This window comes from Uranotaenia lowii, chromosome 2 (assembly GCF_029784155.1).
Source record: "Uranotaenia lowii strain MFRU-FL chromosome 2, ASM2978415v1, whole genome shotgun sequence".
Taxonomy (NCBI): Eukaryota; Metazoa; Arthropoda; class Insecta; order Diptera; family Culicidae; genus Uranotaenia; species Uranotaenia lowii.
In genome coordinates, this window is record NC_073692.1 from 58,393,292 (window position 1) to 58,406,304 (window position 13,013).

Genomic DNA, 13,013 nt, shown 5'->3' on the forward strand with positions numbered 1-13,013 from the left:
CCCTCTATTAGGACGAACATGGTTGGATATCTTCTGTGCTGATTGGAGAGCTGCGTTTGTAAAGCCAAGGATCCCAGAAGAAAACGTCAACTTACTGATTGAACAAAAAATGATTGACAATGTGAAGAGTAAGTTCCCTAGTGTTTTTGACAACAATAGGTCTAAGCCAATAGTTGGTTTTGAGGGGAATTTGGTTTTACGAGATAGCACTCCAATTTTTAAAAAGGCTTATGAAGTTCCTTTACGACTACGTGAAAGAGTTTTAAAACATTTAATGGATCTTGAAAAGGATAACATCATAACACCAGTTGAAGTGAGTGAGTGGGCTTCGCCAGTAGTCGTAGTCATAAAAAAAGATCAGGGTATCAGGCTAGTAATTGACTGCAAGGTTTCCATTAATAAGGTGATAGTACCGAACACGTATCCACTTCCTTTGGCTCAAGATATTTTTTCGAAGATTTCGGGTTCCAGTTATTTTTGTTCCTTAGATTTAGCGGGGGCGTACACCCAGTTGCTGCTTTCGGAAAGCTCAAAAAAGTTTATGATTATCAATACAATAAAAGGCCTTTATTCATATAACAGATTACCCCAAGGAGCGGCTTCTAGTGCATCGATTTTCCAAAAAGTAATGGACACGGTGCTACAAGGTTTAGAAGGTGTTTGCTGTTATCTGGATGACGTATTAATAGCAGGGAAGAATTTCAGCGACTGTAAAAATAAACTTTTTTTGGTTTTGGAAAGGCTAGAGAAAGCGAATATTAAAGTAAATTATAAAAAATGCAAATTTTTTGTTAACAAATTACCGTACTTAGGACACATATTAACGGACAAAGGTATTTTACCGTGCCCAGATAAGGTAGAAACAATTCGTGAGGCAAAATCTCCTAAGAATGTTTCAGAATTGAAGGCTTTCCTGGGTCTAATAACATTTTATTCCAAGTTTATTCCGAAACTATCTTCTCGCTTGTATTGTTTGTATTCTCTTTTAAAAAAAGATGTGAAATTTAACTGGACTGATGAATGTGAAGAAGTATTTAAGAATTGCAAACATTATTTACTGAAACCAAATCTTTTGGAATATTTTGACCCGGCTAAACCGGTGGTGATTGTTACGGATGCAAGTTCATATGGTTTGGGAGGTGTGATTGCACATTTGGTTGATGGAGAGGAGAGACCAATTAGTTTTACTTCATTTTCTCTAAATTCGGCGCAAAAGAACTATCCGATATTACATCTGGAGGCTTTGGCAATTGTTACTACAGTAAAAAAATTTCATAAATTTCTCTATGGTCAAAAATTTACGATATTTACAGATCATAAACCTTTGATAGGTATTTTTGGAAAACAGGGTAAAAATGCGATCTCAGTAACAAGGCTACAACGATATCTTTTGGAATTGTCGATTTATGACTACGATATTTTCTATCGTCAATCATCAAAAATGGGAAATGCAGATTTCTGCTCAAGGTACCCTCTAGACCAGCCTGTGCCAAAGGATTTGGACAGAGAATACATAAAAAGTCTAAATTTTTCGTCGGAGTTTCCATTAGACTATAAAGAGATTGCCAAGGAAACGAAGATTGATAGATTTACTGCACAAATTTTACAATATTTGGTTAAAGGATGGCCTGAGCGAATAAATAGAGAATTTAAAGATGTTTATTCAGCTCACCAAGAATTGGAAGAGATTGATGGTTGTTTACTATTTCAAGATCGTGTTATTATTCCTTCAAAAATGAAGCAACCTATTTTAAAAATGTTGCATGCCAATCACTCGGGCATTACAAAATTTAAACAACTTGCAAGAAAAACTGTCTACTGGTTCGGTATGAACAAAGACATTGAGGAGTTTGTAAAATCTTGTAGAATATGTAATGAAATGAATTCTGTTTCGAAGCCAGCAAGCTATTCTAGCTGGATACCGACAAACAAGCCATTTAGTAGGATACATGCAGATTTTTTTCATTTAGAAAAAAAGACTTATCTAGTTATTGTAGATAGCCATAGCAAGTGGATTGAATTAGAACATATGAAAAATGGAACTGATTGTGCCAAGGTAATCAAAGTATTTATCAATATGTTTGCACGTTTTGGTCTTCCGGACGTGTTGGTCACGGATGGGGGTCCTCCATTTAATTCAGAAAATTTTATAAATTTCTTTCAAAAACAAGGTATAATTGTAATGAAAAGTCCACCTTACCATCCTGAAAGTAACGGTCAAGCAGAGCGTATGGTGCGATTAGTTAAAGAGGTACTCAGGCTTGCAATTTCTCTAACGAGAATCACCGATGTGCTCGGTTTTCGATTCTCGGTAGAGATTCTCTGAAACGCACCGCAGAGATTTTTAGCCGAACCTCTGTAGAGAATCTGTAAATCAACACGACAGAGCTAACACACACTACAGTGAAAAAATGTTTTCACCAAGGAGAGCGACAGCGACGGTAGCTGGCTTGGCTTGTTGCGTTTACCAACACATACGAAGCTGAACCACTCGCCCGAAACATTCATCGTTTGTTGATGCTATTATTATGCACACCTTCGTGTTTGTTGTTGTCTTTGCTTTTTGGTGGCTTCAACTAGTCGGTTCTGTGTTTTCACCGGGGTGCTCTACAGTGACAAATCGTCACACGCCGGAGCTATTGAACTTAGGTGTGTGTGGCTTTCGAAACCGGGGTGCGAATAATGTGTGGAGAGGATCGAAAAATCTCACCCGGGTGATTTGCAACTATCGCACGGGGGTGTTTTTTTCTCCGTTCTCCGTTTTTCTCGGTAGAGAATGGCATCTCTGGAGGTACTGAAAAAGTTTATTTTGGAGCCTAAGATAAGAAAATTAGATACAGAGGAACAAATAGCATTATTCTTATTCAACTATAGAAATACTTGTGTTGGGAAAGATCAAGAGTATCCCTCAGAGATAATATTTAATTATAAACCAAAAGGATTAATTGATCTCATAAATCCCAAACATAATTTCAAATCAAATCTTACGAAACCTCATGATGAGGCAGATGTTCTTTTTAAATGTGATGATACATATCTTGAAGGCGTACAACCGGAAACAACATGCCAAGATGATTTTAAGAATCTGACTAAAGGAGATACAATTTATTATAAAAATAATAATAAAAATTCTATTCAAAAATGGGTGCAAGCACAGTTTTTAAAACAGCTTTCTACGACTATTTCTCAGGTGATGGTAGGCGGAAGGATTGTTCTGGCCCATAGGCGCCAGCTGAAATTGATGCCAGCTTCTCAACGAAGGACATCGGTACATTTTACAATCCAAGAAGAAGAAGATGATGATTTATTACAAAACCGTGAATTTGGCAATGGCAAAAGGCGACGCAGCGTAGATGAAACAGCTCAGTTTTTGTCCGATTCAGATTCTGACTTTTATGGATATCCAGCTGATTCGTTTATCTACATGGAAACAGATCAACCAGATGATACTGCACCGACCATGGATTTAAATGCTTTGAAGGCAATTCGAATAAGAAGATCTGATCGAAGATCAAAGAGAAGACGCAAAGAAGATTATATTTACTACTAAACAACGAACATTATGAGAGAATCAAAATATCGATTGAATTATTGGTTACGTTTTAATAAGTGCATTCAAATATCATTTGAATAGTTAAAGTTTGGTTGTTACATTTATACTATAATATTTAAGTAAGTCTTCGCTTAAAAGGGTGGAGAAGTTGATGTATCCGCTCTCAGCGTGTAGAACGCTTTCGACATCATGGGCTTAACCCCTTTCGAACAAGAGAGGAAATTCTCTCAGAGTATTAGAAGGTGATGATTGAGGGACCTAGACTTGTATAATGTAGGATTAATACAGCCTCTTTGATTCTATCCTCCAACCGAACAAGGTGTTTTTATTTGGTTCCTGATATTGGCTATCCCTTATAATAATTTATTAATTCCCCTGCGTTGAAGATATAAAAGAGGCTATTCCGCTTAGTGTACGACCCCGTGGATTTAGGAATCAGGATCTTCAATTGTACATTTCCTTTCGAATGAACAATTACGGAGCTAACAGCGCCCTCATCGGTGCAATGAAATCGTTCAACCGTTTTTCGGAGCATTTTGACTTCGACATTTCGAGGGATGTTTTCCGAAGAAAAGTGATTAGGGCCTTGAGAACCCCATAGTTAGATTGAAATGTTTTGTTTTTAACTTTGGATCAACATGTGATCCGTTGATCAGAAATAAATAACAAATGACCTGAGATCCGATGTCTGAGATCTTAGATCAGCGATCTTTGACATGGGAACCTGAATGATTAATGGGGCTTGAGACCTGAGTAAAACCTGAAACTTGAGACATAAGAATTGACACTTGAGACGTGAGACATTAGTTTTGTAATTGTAATAATTATACTTTTATTGAGTTACGAATTGTGACATTAGACCTGAGAAGTAAGAAGTGGAAGACGTGAGAATTTAGACGTTAGAAGTGAGACGTGAAACTTGCAGAGGGAGTCATGAAAAATGTAAAGTGCGACGCAAGACATGAGACGTGAGTGAGCAATGAGACGTGAAACGTGAGATGTGAGACATGTGACTTGAGAATTTAGACGTGAAAATTTTGACGTTAGAAACGAAAAATGAGACGTGAGAAGTCACATCTAACTTCTCACGTCTCACTTTTGGTTCTCATTTCTCACGTCCTGCTTTTCAATTTTCACTACTTAATCCTTTCTTCTTTTGTTTCCCTCTTCACGTTCACGTTTCATGTCTCAAATCTCGGATCTCAGATCTCAAGGTAGCATGTCTCAGGTATCATAGCTCATGTTTCAAGTCTCATATTTCATGGTTATGGATTCAGGTCTCATGTCACATCTCTCAAGTCTAAAGTTCCATTTTTAATTTCCCAGGTCTCATGTCTCAGAACTAAAATCTTAGGCTCAGGTTTCAGTTCTCAATTCTTTATATCTTATGTCTCATGTCTCACGTCTTGTTTCGTGTTTCGTGTCTTAGGTCTCATCATGACTCATTTTTCAAGCCTCAGAGCTAAGCTTTCCTCAGCTTATAAAATTTCCAAGTGTTTTTCATTTAAAAGAAATATTTTCTCTCAAATAGTGTGTTAATTGCGCAACCGTGTTAAAAAGCCTTACAAATTGCGAAAAAAAATGTAAAAAAACCATTCAATATTTTGAACTGGATGACAAAAAGTAGATTATAGAGTCAAATTTGATGAATTTTAACTCAAATATTGTATTATTGTTGTTCCACAGAGTTGATAGATTTTTCAACAGAACGAATCAAAGATATCATTTATTTGCGGCTTCGTGAATTTCACCCTTATCAGTCAACTATCATGCTGTACAAATTGAGATGTTTGCCAACTATGGCGCCTTATTTAATTTACTTCGAGCAATATTTTTCATGATTTCATGAACTCACAACAATGAAGGATGTTTATAAAAAGCTAATATCAAGAATTCAACATTTAACAACAATGCATTGTAAGCTTATTGTTACTAAAAATTTTCGGCTGCACTAATGCAGAGGCCTGATAAAAACACGAAAATTTCTATCCGCTACATTTCAACTTTAATTGTCTAATTAATCGCATACCAACTGGTGGTTGGTGAGTTAGTGGGACTAATGTAAGCTTTTCTACCAGCAGCTGACTCTTGTCTATCTCCCTCTCAACCGGAGCCGAATGAAGCTACTAATTTTGCGACTAGGCACCCACAACTCGACAAATCGAGGTGCTGATTAATAATTCATATCTTTCGCTGGCTGTGCGAAGAAATGTAGGTCCAATAGTCTCTTGATTAAAACAATGATGCATTTATAGGTGAAGGTATGGGTTCAGTTAATGGCCCCTGCAATCTGGTCACAGTTTGTTTCAGCTGTTGTAAGGATTCCCCTTCTGATAGTTTTTTTTTCACCTCTGCGATTTTCTATACGCTTCTTTAAATTTCATTGGCAAAAATTTGACCACAAGAATTTCCTCCTGCCGTGACACAAACTTATATAATTTCGTCATCAGTCACGGATGTTGGTTTACCATTCCGAAAGCCCTTTGAAATTGTCAACTATTTTACGCCTTTGATTTGTTCGTCGCATTACGCTCTCGAGAAGCAAAAGTGGATTACCAAAAATCGCCCAGTGATTACTCACCTTTTTCACACGAAACTTATTGATGATTGAGGATTTTGTATATTTTTTCGCTTGACGTTGCAAGAAATTTTCATTAAACACCTACTGTTACGTTAATTAATCACACTATTAAATGCCTCCCTAAAGCAGAGGAATCAAAACATTCAGAGCTAGTTATCGCTCAGCCAGGAGTTTCCATTTCGTAGGGAACCAAATAACACCAATCCGGAATCCCGTTTTTCATTACCCAACAAACAACAATGCACTTGAACTCCCCTCACTTGATATGGTGGCACATAATCGTCACAATTTTCACTCTTCCCAATATGAGTCCCACAGTGCAGATTAGGATAACTTCGTTTTAATTCCGATATTGGAAGTCACATAATGAAAATCACCACACACATATGATCGGTAGCTGTTTCTTTAATGTAAAATCACTTTTTGTAAGCTGAAAACCTATTTTTTAATCCATTTTTATTTTAATTTTCGCTGATGGCGAACGAGTCAAGTGATTGCAGGATAGAAATTTCAGCGACTTTTCGACGACATCGTCGAGTCGCGGAGCAGAACTCGCCAAAAAACGACCAGCTGTCAAAGTGGGCGACAGGTTGCACGATTAATGATAAAAGAAAAAAATCGTGTTAATGTTTACACAAATAAGGGTGGCTTCCATAAACGAGAGAATAAAAAAAATGAAAACAAAGTTGTCTTTGAAGTTTTTTTTAAAAAATGTTAATAAAATCATAACCGTGATTGATTTATTCAGTTAAAATATTCAAACATATAGGCCCATGAAATAACTTGTAATTTGTAATTTATTAACTTTAACGCAGCCTGTCGGTTACAATTAACTATTAGTTCAGGTTAAGGAAATCACTTGTGTCACAAAACGCGTGGAATATTAATAAATGTTTTGATAACGAAATCTAATATTTGCGTTATGAAGCTCTGTTCAACGCGGGCTTGAAGGTTGTTAGCGAGCTGGTTTGCCTTGTCGCCAAAGGCAAGTTGTTCCAACAGGAATAACAGGCTGATTCAGAACATTGATAAACGATTCAAAACAAATTGCAGTAGAGCACCGAAAAACTTTGTATGAACGAAAAAAATATACAGGTATGGTTTGGTGAGGTGTTTATGTTTTTTTTTTTTGGAACAAAGTTCCCAAAAAAAAATTTACAAACGAACATGTCAGCAGCACAAATCCAAATTTCTATAGATTTTGGGACAAATTAAAAAATTCTTTGTTTCAAATCCATTTTTTGCCTTTGACATTGAAGTAAATTCCTTGGTTTAAATGATTGTATTAAATGTACCTATAGGTATGTATGTATGTATGTATTTATGTATTTATTGTATTTATGTATTTATGTAAATGTACATTTGAATGAATTTATTGGTTAGAACTAGGTATTATTATACGCATTTTTCTTAAGGGATTTAAAGCTTGTGAAAAAAATGTAGATTTTTTTCACCTTTAACCCTTTTTATTCGTATAAAAAATCTACTATGTATATATACAAAACAAAAGTGGTTACAAACAAAATTACATTTCGGATTAAGTGTGTATTTGATTTCGATCTCCATATATTTTTTCCGTGCAATTCTACCCCGGGCTCTTGGTCTACCTACAGCCCACTGCGAAAACTTCACGCGTTTTTTCTTCATTCGTGTCCCTTCCTGAAATCAGTGACGACCGCATTGACTCGTGCAGCATACATTTTGGTAAGTTATGAAGAATTTATTGTCTGTTATCTAATAATTTTACGGTTTTCATGCCCAAAACGTATCAATGATTTAGGATTTGTTAAAGTTCATTAGAATTTTATACGATTGAAAGGTGAAAATCGCAAAGTTTTCGGCTTGTAATAACCTCAGGCTGAAAAAATCAAAATGGCGTCCGGGTAGCCGGTTAACTGCAAGAGGAGCGTATGTTGAATCTTCTCCATTTTTGTTTCCTTCATTTTGCAGTTGGTCAAATCACTGTTCTAGATCAAAAAACCTATTACCATGGCCGATAATGATGATCTTTTGGACTACGAGGATGAGGACCAGACCGAGCAGGTGGCAGCAGAGCCAACGGAACAACCTAAGAAAGACGTTAAGGGAACGTACGTGTCGATTCACAGTTCCGGTTTCCGGGATTTCTTGCTGAAGCCGGAAATTTTGCGCGCAATTGTCGACTGCGGTTTCGAACATCCATCGGAAGGTGAGATAATTTTTTTTTTTTAATTTTTAATATCAAGTTAAAACTCGATGATGAGATACGACCAATTTTGTAGATAGGGACAGCTGATCAAAGTGTATGATTGATTTGGTAGCATTCTGACTAATGAAATTAACAATTCTTAGAATAAGTCCCTCGAATGTCTGGTGATTAATGTTTCCTTATAAAATATTTTCTTCACAGTTCAACACGAATGTATCCCCCAGGCGGTTCTTGGTATGGACATTCTGTGCCAGGCCAAGTCCGGTATGGGTAAGACGGCCGTGTTTGTGCTGGCTACCCTGCAGCAGCTGGAACCTACCGAGAGCGTGCCGTACGTGCTGGTCATGTGCCATACCCGTGAGTTGGCCTTCCAGATCAGCAAGGAGTACGAGCGGTTCTCCAAGTACATGCCCAGCATCAAAGTGGCCGTTTTCTTCGGCGGTTTGCCGATCCAGAAGGACGAAGAGGTGCTGAAATCGACCAACCCGCACATCATCGTCGGCACACCCGGCCGAGTGTTGGCTCTGATTCGCAACAAGAAACTGAACCTGAAGCATTTGAAGCATTTCATCCTGGATGAGTGCGACAAAATGTTGGAACAGTTAGGTATGTATCTATTCTAGGGAATTTATATCAATGGGATTACTTGTCTTTTTATATGGTTGGATTATGTTGATATCTTATGTTTGAGTGAGACCCAAAAAGCTGATAAGTCCTTGAATTTAACTTATTTTGAATTTGTGATTCCTCTACCTGTACTATTGATATCACAAAACATAAAAAGCAATTTAACACATTGCAGACCAAGTTCGAGAACTCCCCCCCCCCCCCAGGTATTTTACTAAAGACTGATTTAAAAAAATTCAAACAGTTATGAAAACAAAAGTAAAATTGTAGAAGTTGGGACTGTATCACTGTACGAGACTGTTTTCAAATTTTCGATTTGAAATAATTCGATCATTCGATTTTGTTCAATTTACATTCTATGCAAGTTTGTTGCATGCAAGTTTTTGTTCAATTTATTAAAAATATGGATTATGTTTTTATTATCAAATTTATAGTACAATCAATAAAATTAAAAAAGGGTAAGCCCTTTTCAGAAATCGATACCAGATTAGTTAATACCGCTACAGATATTTCATTTTTAATATCATGCTGTAGTAAGATGTTATGAACAATGGGAAAGCTGAAGTTGAGAAATAGAAGCCGCGAAGCAATTTGTTTTGGAAAAAAATGAAAAACATACAGTTATTCCTAACGTCAAGTTATGGATATAGCATTAATCATTGACCTAACCCTTTTTCTAATTTACAAACAAAACAATCACTCATCGAAACACGTTTCGAAATCGAGTCCAATATATCAAACCATATGAGAAGATGATCGTTGAACACATTTTCATGATGAGAATAAACACCATTTTGTAGATAGGGACATCTGAGTTTCCAACGGTGATGTTTCTATGTTAACGAACTGATAACGACATTCTCTTAAAACATCAGCACCTAAAAGATTTCACCGAACTAAGCCAACGGTTTTGTTCTTCGTTTTCAGACATGCGCCGGGATGTGCAGGAAATTTTCCGTAACACCCCGCACGGCAAGCAGGTGATGATGTTCTCCGCCACGCTCAGCAAGGAGATCCGGCCGGTGTGCAAAAAGTTCATGCAAGATGTAATTACAACCAATTCTAGTACTTCTACCCCTCTTATCACTACTACTACTACTACAAGTGCTGTCGCCTGTACCTGCTCTGATTGCCACAGTTGTTGGGAGTTTTCTCATCGCTCCCGGAACGACCCTCGGACTGCCGTTTCCGCTCAAAAGATTCAAACTTTAATACACCACCAAACTCATAATAGTGAACCTTGGAAGGCAACCGGAATGGTTAGCTGAACCGAGTCGCCCCAAAACAACTTTAAAACTTTTAAACGCGCACTACCGTAAATTCCTTGAATCTTGAAATGACGGCAGTCTGATTCTAAAAGCTATCTTTCTCGGGGATAAGACGCCTAGCCGCGTAAGGTTTGTATCGTCCCTGGGCGACGAAAACCGCTGGATATGCCAAATCAAGAAGATTGATCAGTAGACAAATAAAAATTTCAAATCAACCGATAATACACCACCAACCCGTTAATAAATGGTTTTTAGGAAATATTCAATAGTTTTCAACCGTATAATTTTAAACAATAAATAATAACCATGTCCACAAGTCTACTGATCAAGTAAGCTGAACGGCAATTCAACCTCTGGAGAAGATTGGAACCTGCAACTGGAGCGTTAGGATGTCCCAAGTGAACGATTCTGATGAAACCCCAATTGTTGAAATCGGAAGCATACGATGAGATAGTTGAAGACGCCTCTCTGGTGGTGAATTCGGAACCCCTCAAATTTCGAATTGAGGAAAGGCCGCCGCAAACAGGAACTCGTGAGCTGCGAGTTCAAATCCGTATGTAGTTAGTCAGTATTTTCTTAAATTCTATAGACCTTATTTTGTTTCAGATTCGCTTTTTCCTCTTCCGCTTGTCTTGAACAAATATGAACCGCTCTTCGTTTCAAAAATATTTGATAGAAATTATCTGGGCTTATCATGGTATCGTAACCATGGGCTATTTTCGTCCCTGTCAAAGTTTAAGCGGGTAGGGTGGAGAATTGTTTTATCATAAGCTGGATCGCGTTCTTGAGCGAAATTTCACCCCATCGAGAGGAGAACCTGTATGCGATCGTTCAGCGCAGTATCGGTTGGCAGCCAATAGTAGAATGTCTCCCTATTGAAAATTCTCTTCGAATCACTGCGATCCTAAGAGACCTCAGACGCGGAAGACGAACACTTTTGTAATCCATGTATATTTTTTTCTACTGTTATCCGTTTCATGTTTTTTGAATCGTTTCCAATGTGAATCCTTCACTGAAAACAATACAGCCTATGGAAGTCTATGTTGACGATGAAACCAAATTAACATTGCACGGTCTGCAACAACATTACGTCAAGTTGAAGGAGAACGAGAAAAACAAAAAGCTTTTCGAATTGCTGGATGTTTTGGAATTTAACCAGGTTTGTTAACAGTTTTCTTTTTGGGTTATTTTCAAATAACACATTTTGTTTGCGTTTAGGTGGTCATTTTTGTGAAATCGGTACAGCGTTGTATGGCTCTGGCGCAGCTTCTTACTGAGCAAAATTTCCCGGCCATCGGAATCCACCGTGGAATGGTTCAGGAAGAACGTCTATCTCGGTACCAGCAGTTTAAAGATTTCCAGAAACGCATTTTGGTGGCCACTAACTTGTTCGGCCGTGGTATGGATATTGAGCGGGTGAACATCGTTTTCAACTACGACATGCCGGAGGATTCCGACACTTACCTGCATCGAGTGGCTCGTGCCGGTCGTTTTGGTACCAAGGGATTGGCCATCACTTTTGTATCGGATGAAACCGATGCCAAGATTTTGAACGAAGTTCAAGACCGGTTCGACGTTAACATCACTGAACTACCTGACGAAATTGATCTCTCGTCATACAGTAAGTTTTCTTAGTCAAACATTAATCTTGGCCAGTTTCTTAACGTTATTTATTTATTTTTCAGTTGAAGGACGATAAAACTGTGCACCAGAATAATCCTACAAAAGTTCTTGCTAAATTTAGTTTGTAACCAATAACCATTACCTAGAGTGTAAGGCAGCAGCAATTTAGTTGGATTTCCAAGGAACTTTTTGCACAGCGGCTACCCCGAAATTGAAGGGTAACCGTAAAAAAACAACTTCAAGGCATATTTAACGCTTACCATCTTCAAAGAAATTATCACCGTCAAAAAAATCCTGTGGATTATCCCTCGTTCATTAACAACAAACATTCGATAAAGAAGTTCTCCAGACTCATCATCTTATATAAACAGAACACAAAAACGCAAAACCAATTTATCTACTGCTTTTTCAGTAGGTGTGTATTTTTTTTAAATATAAATTTAAAAGCAAATAACTATAGAGGATTCTCTTTTTTAGACATTGTCAGTCTCTTCGATAAGTAATAAAAAATGATGTACGAAATCCGATTTTCTTATTATTCCTGAGAAATGTTGTAAATCCAGTGTTCTCGTGCGGTCGATGACATACTATACTAGGTATACAGATAACAGCCATACACCGGTAGTTAGATATGTATGCGTAAAATATTACATACTTAATTTATTAGATACTTTTTCGTGTTTTTTTTGGTAGTATGACATTTTAACACCTTGGATTATAATATTTTAGATAAAAAAACTATATTTAATAAAAAAATAACTTCAATTAGATAGGGAAGAAATTGATACATTAAAACAAAAAAATATTGATTATTGATCCATTTCTGTAAACATTTGTTAAAAAGAAATTTTTTTTCACTTCATCACTGTGTATGTGCTTTAAAATAGAAAACATTTTAAAAATATAACGACTTGTTCTGAGCGGTGCAAGATATTGTAGCACTTAAAATACTCGCTTCGCCTGACTTTATGCGCCTATTCAGACGGAAAAGTGACACAAATGGACTTCGCGAAACCATCGAAGGCCATTTCGAAGTGACGATTCTCATGTGGAGTCTGACGGAGCGAGTATTTTGAGTCATCTCACGTCACTCATCACGCTAAATAAGCCTCAATTACTTTTAATTTTTTTATTTGTTTTCTTATATTCTTTTAGCTGCATTTGATTTAAAAA

The 13,013-nt window shown here is 37.1% G+C and overlaps 2 protein-coding genes across 4 annotated transcripts in view; one reads left to right on the forward strand and one right to left on the reverse strand.

Moving 5' to 3' along the window:
• LOC129744302 (E3 ubiquitin-protein ligase Su(dx)-like) overlaps window positions 1-6,674 on the reverse strand; it is a 38,291-nt gene extending 31,617 nt beyond the window's left edge. Inside the window, exon 1 of the mRNA XM_055736768.1 lies at window positions 6,135-6,674. The gene's annotated coding sequence lies outside the window, so the exon portion shown is untranslated. The remainder of the gene's footprint in view (window positions 1-6,134) is intronic.
• Window positions 6,675-7,730: 1,056 nt separating this feature from the next.
• Window positions 7,731-12,362, forward strand: LOC129747172 (ATP-dependent RNA helicase WM6). Of its 3 annotated transcripts, none has more exons than XR_008737450.1 (8): window positions 7,731-7,838; window positions 8,085-8,322; window positions 8,524-8,928; window positions 9,877-9,995; window positions 11,245-11,376; window positions 11,436-11,838; window positions 11,903-12,255; window positions 12,318-12,362. XR_008737450.1 is itself a non-coding variant. In XM_055741219.1 (7 exons), exons 2-7 carry the CDS (start codon window positions 8,124-8,126, stop codon window positions 11,914-11,916), a joined length of 1,272 nt encoding a protein of 423 aa, XP_055597194.1. In that variant the 5' UTR covers window positions 7,731-7,838; window positions 8,085-8,123; the 3' UTR covers window positions 11,917-12,362. The 3 variants fall into 3 exon arrangements, 1 of the variants encoding a protein (XP_055597194.1); XR_008737451.1 differs by having other exon boundaries at window positions 11,903-12,251; XM_055741219.1 differs by having other exon boundaries at window positions 11,903-12,362.
• The last annotated feature ends 651 nt before the right edge of the window (window positions 12,363-13,013 follow it).

Bases quoted from the DNA above. Each gene is read 5' to 3' on its own strand.
- LOC129747172 (XM_055741219.1), top strand. From the start codon at position 8,124: ATGGCCGATAATGATGATCTTTTGGACTACGAGGATGAGGACCAGACC. The intron at 8,323-8,523 runs GTGAGATAATTT...TTTTCTTCACAG, and splicing joins TTTCGAACATCCATCGGAAG to TTCAACACGAATGTATCCCC. The intron at 11,377-11,435 runs GTTTGTTAACAG...GTTTGCGTTTAG, and splicing joins ATGTTTTGGAATTTAACCAG to GTGGTCATTTTTGTGAAATC.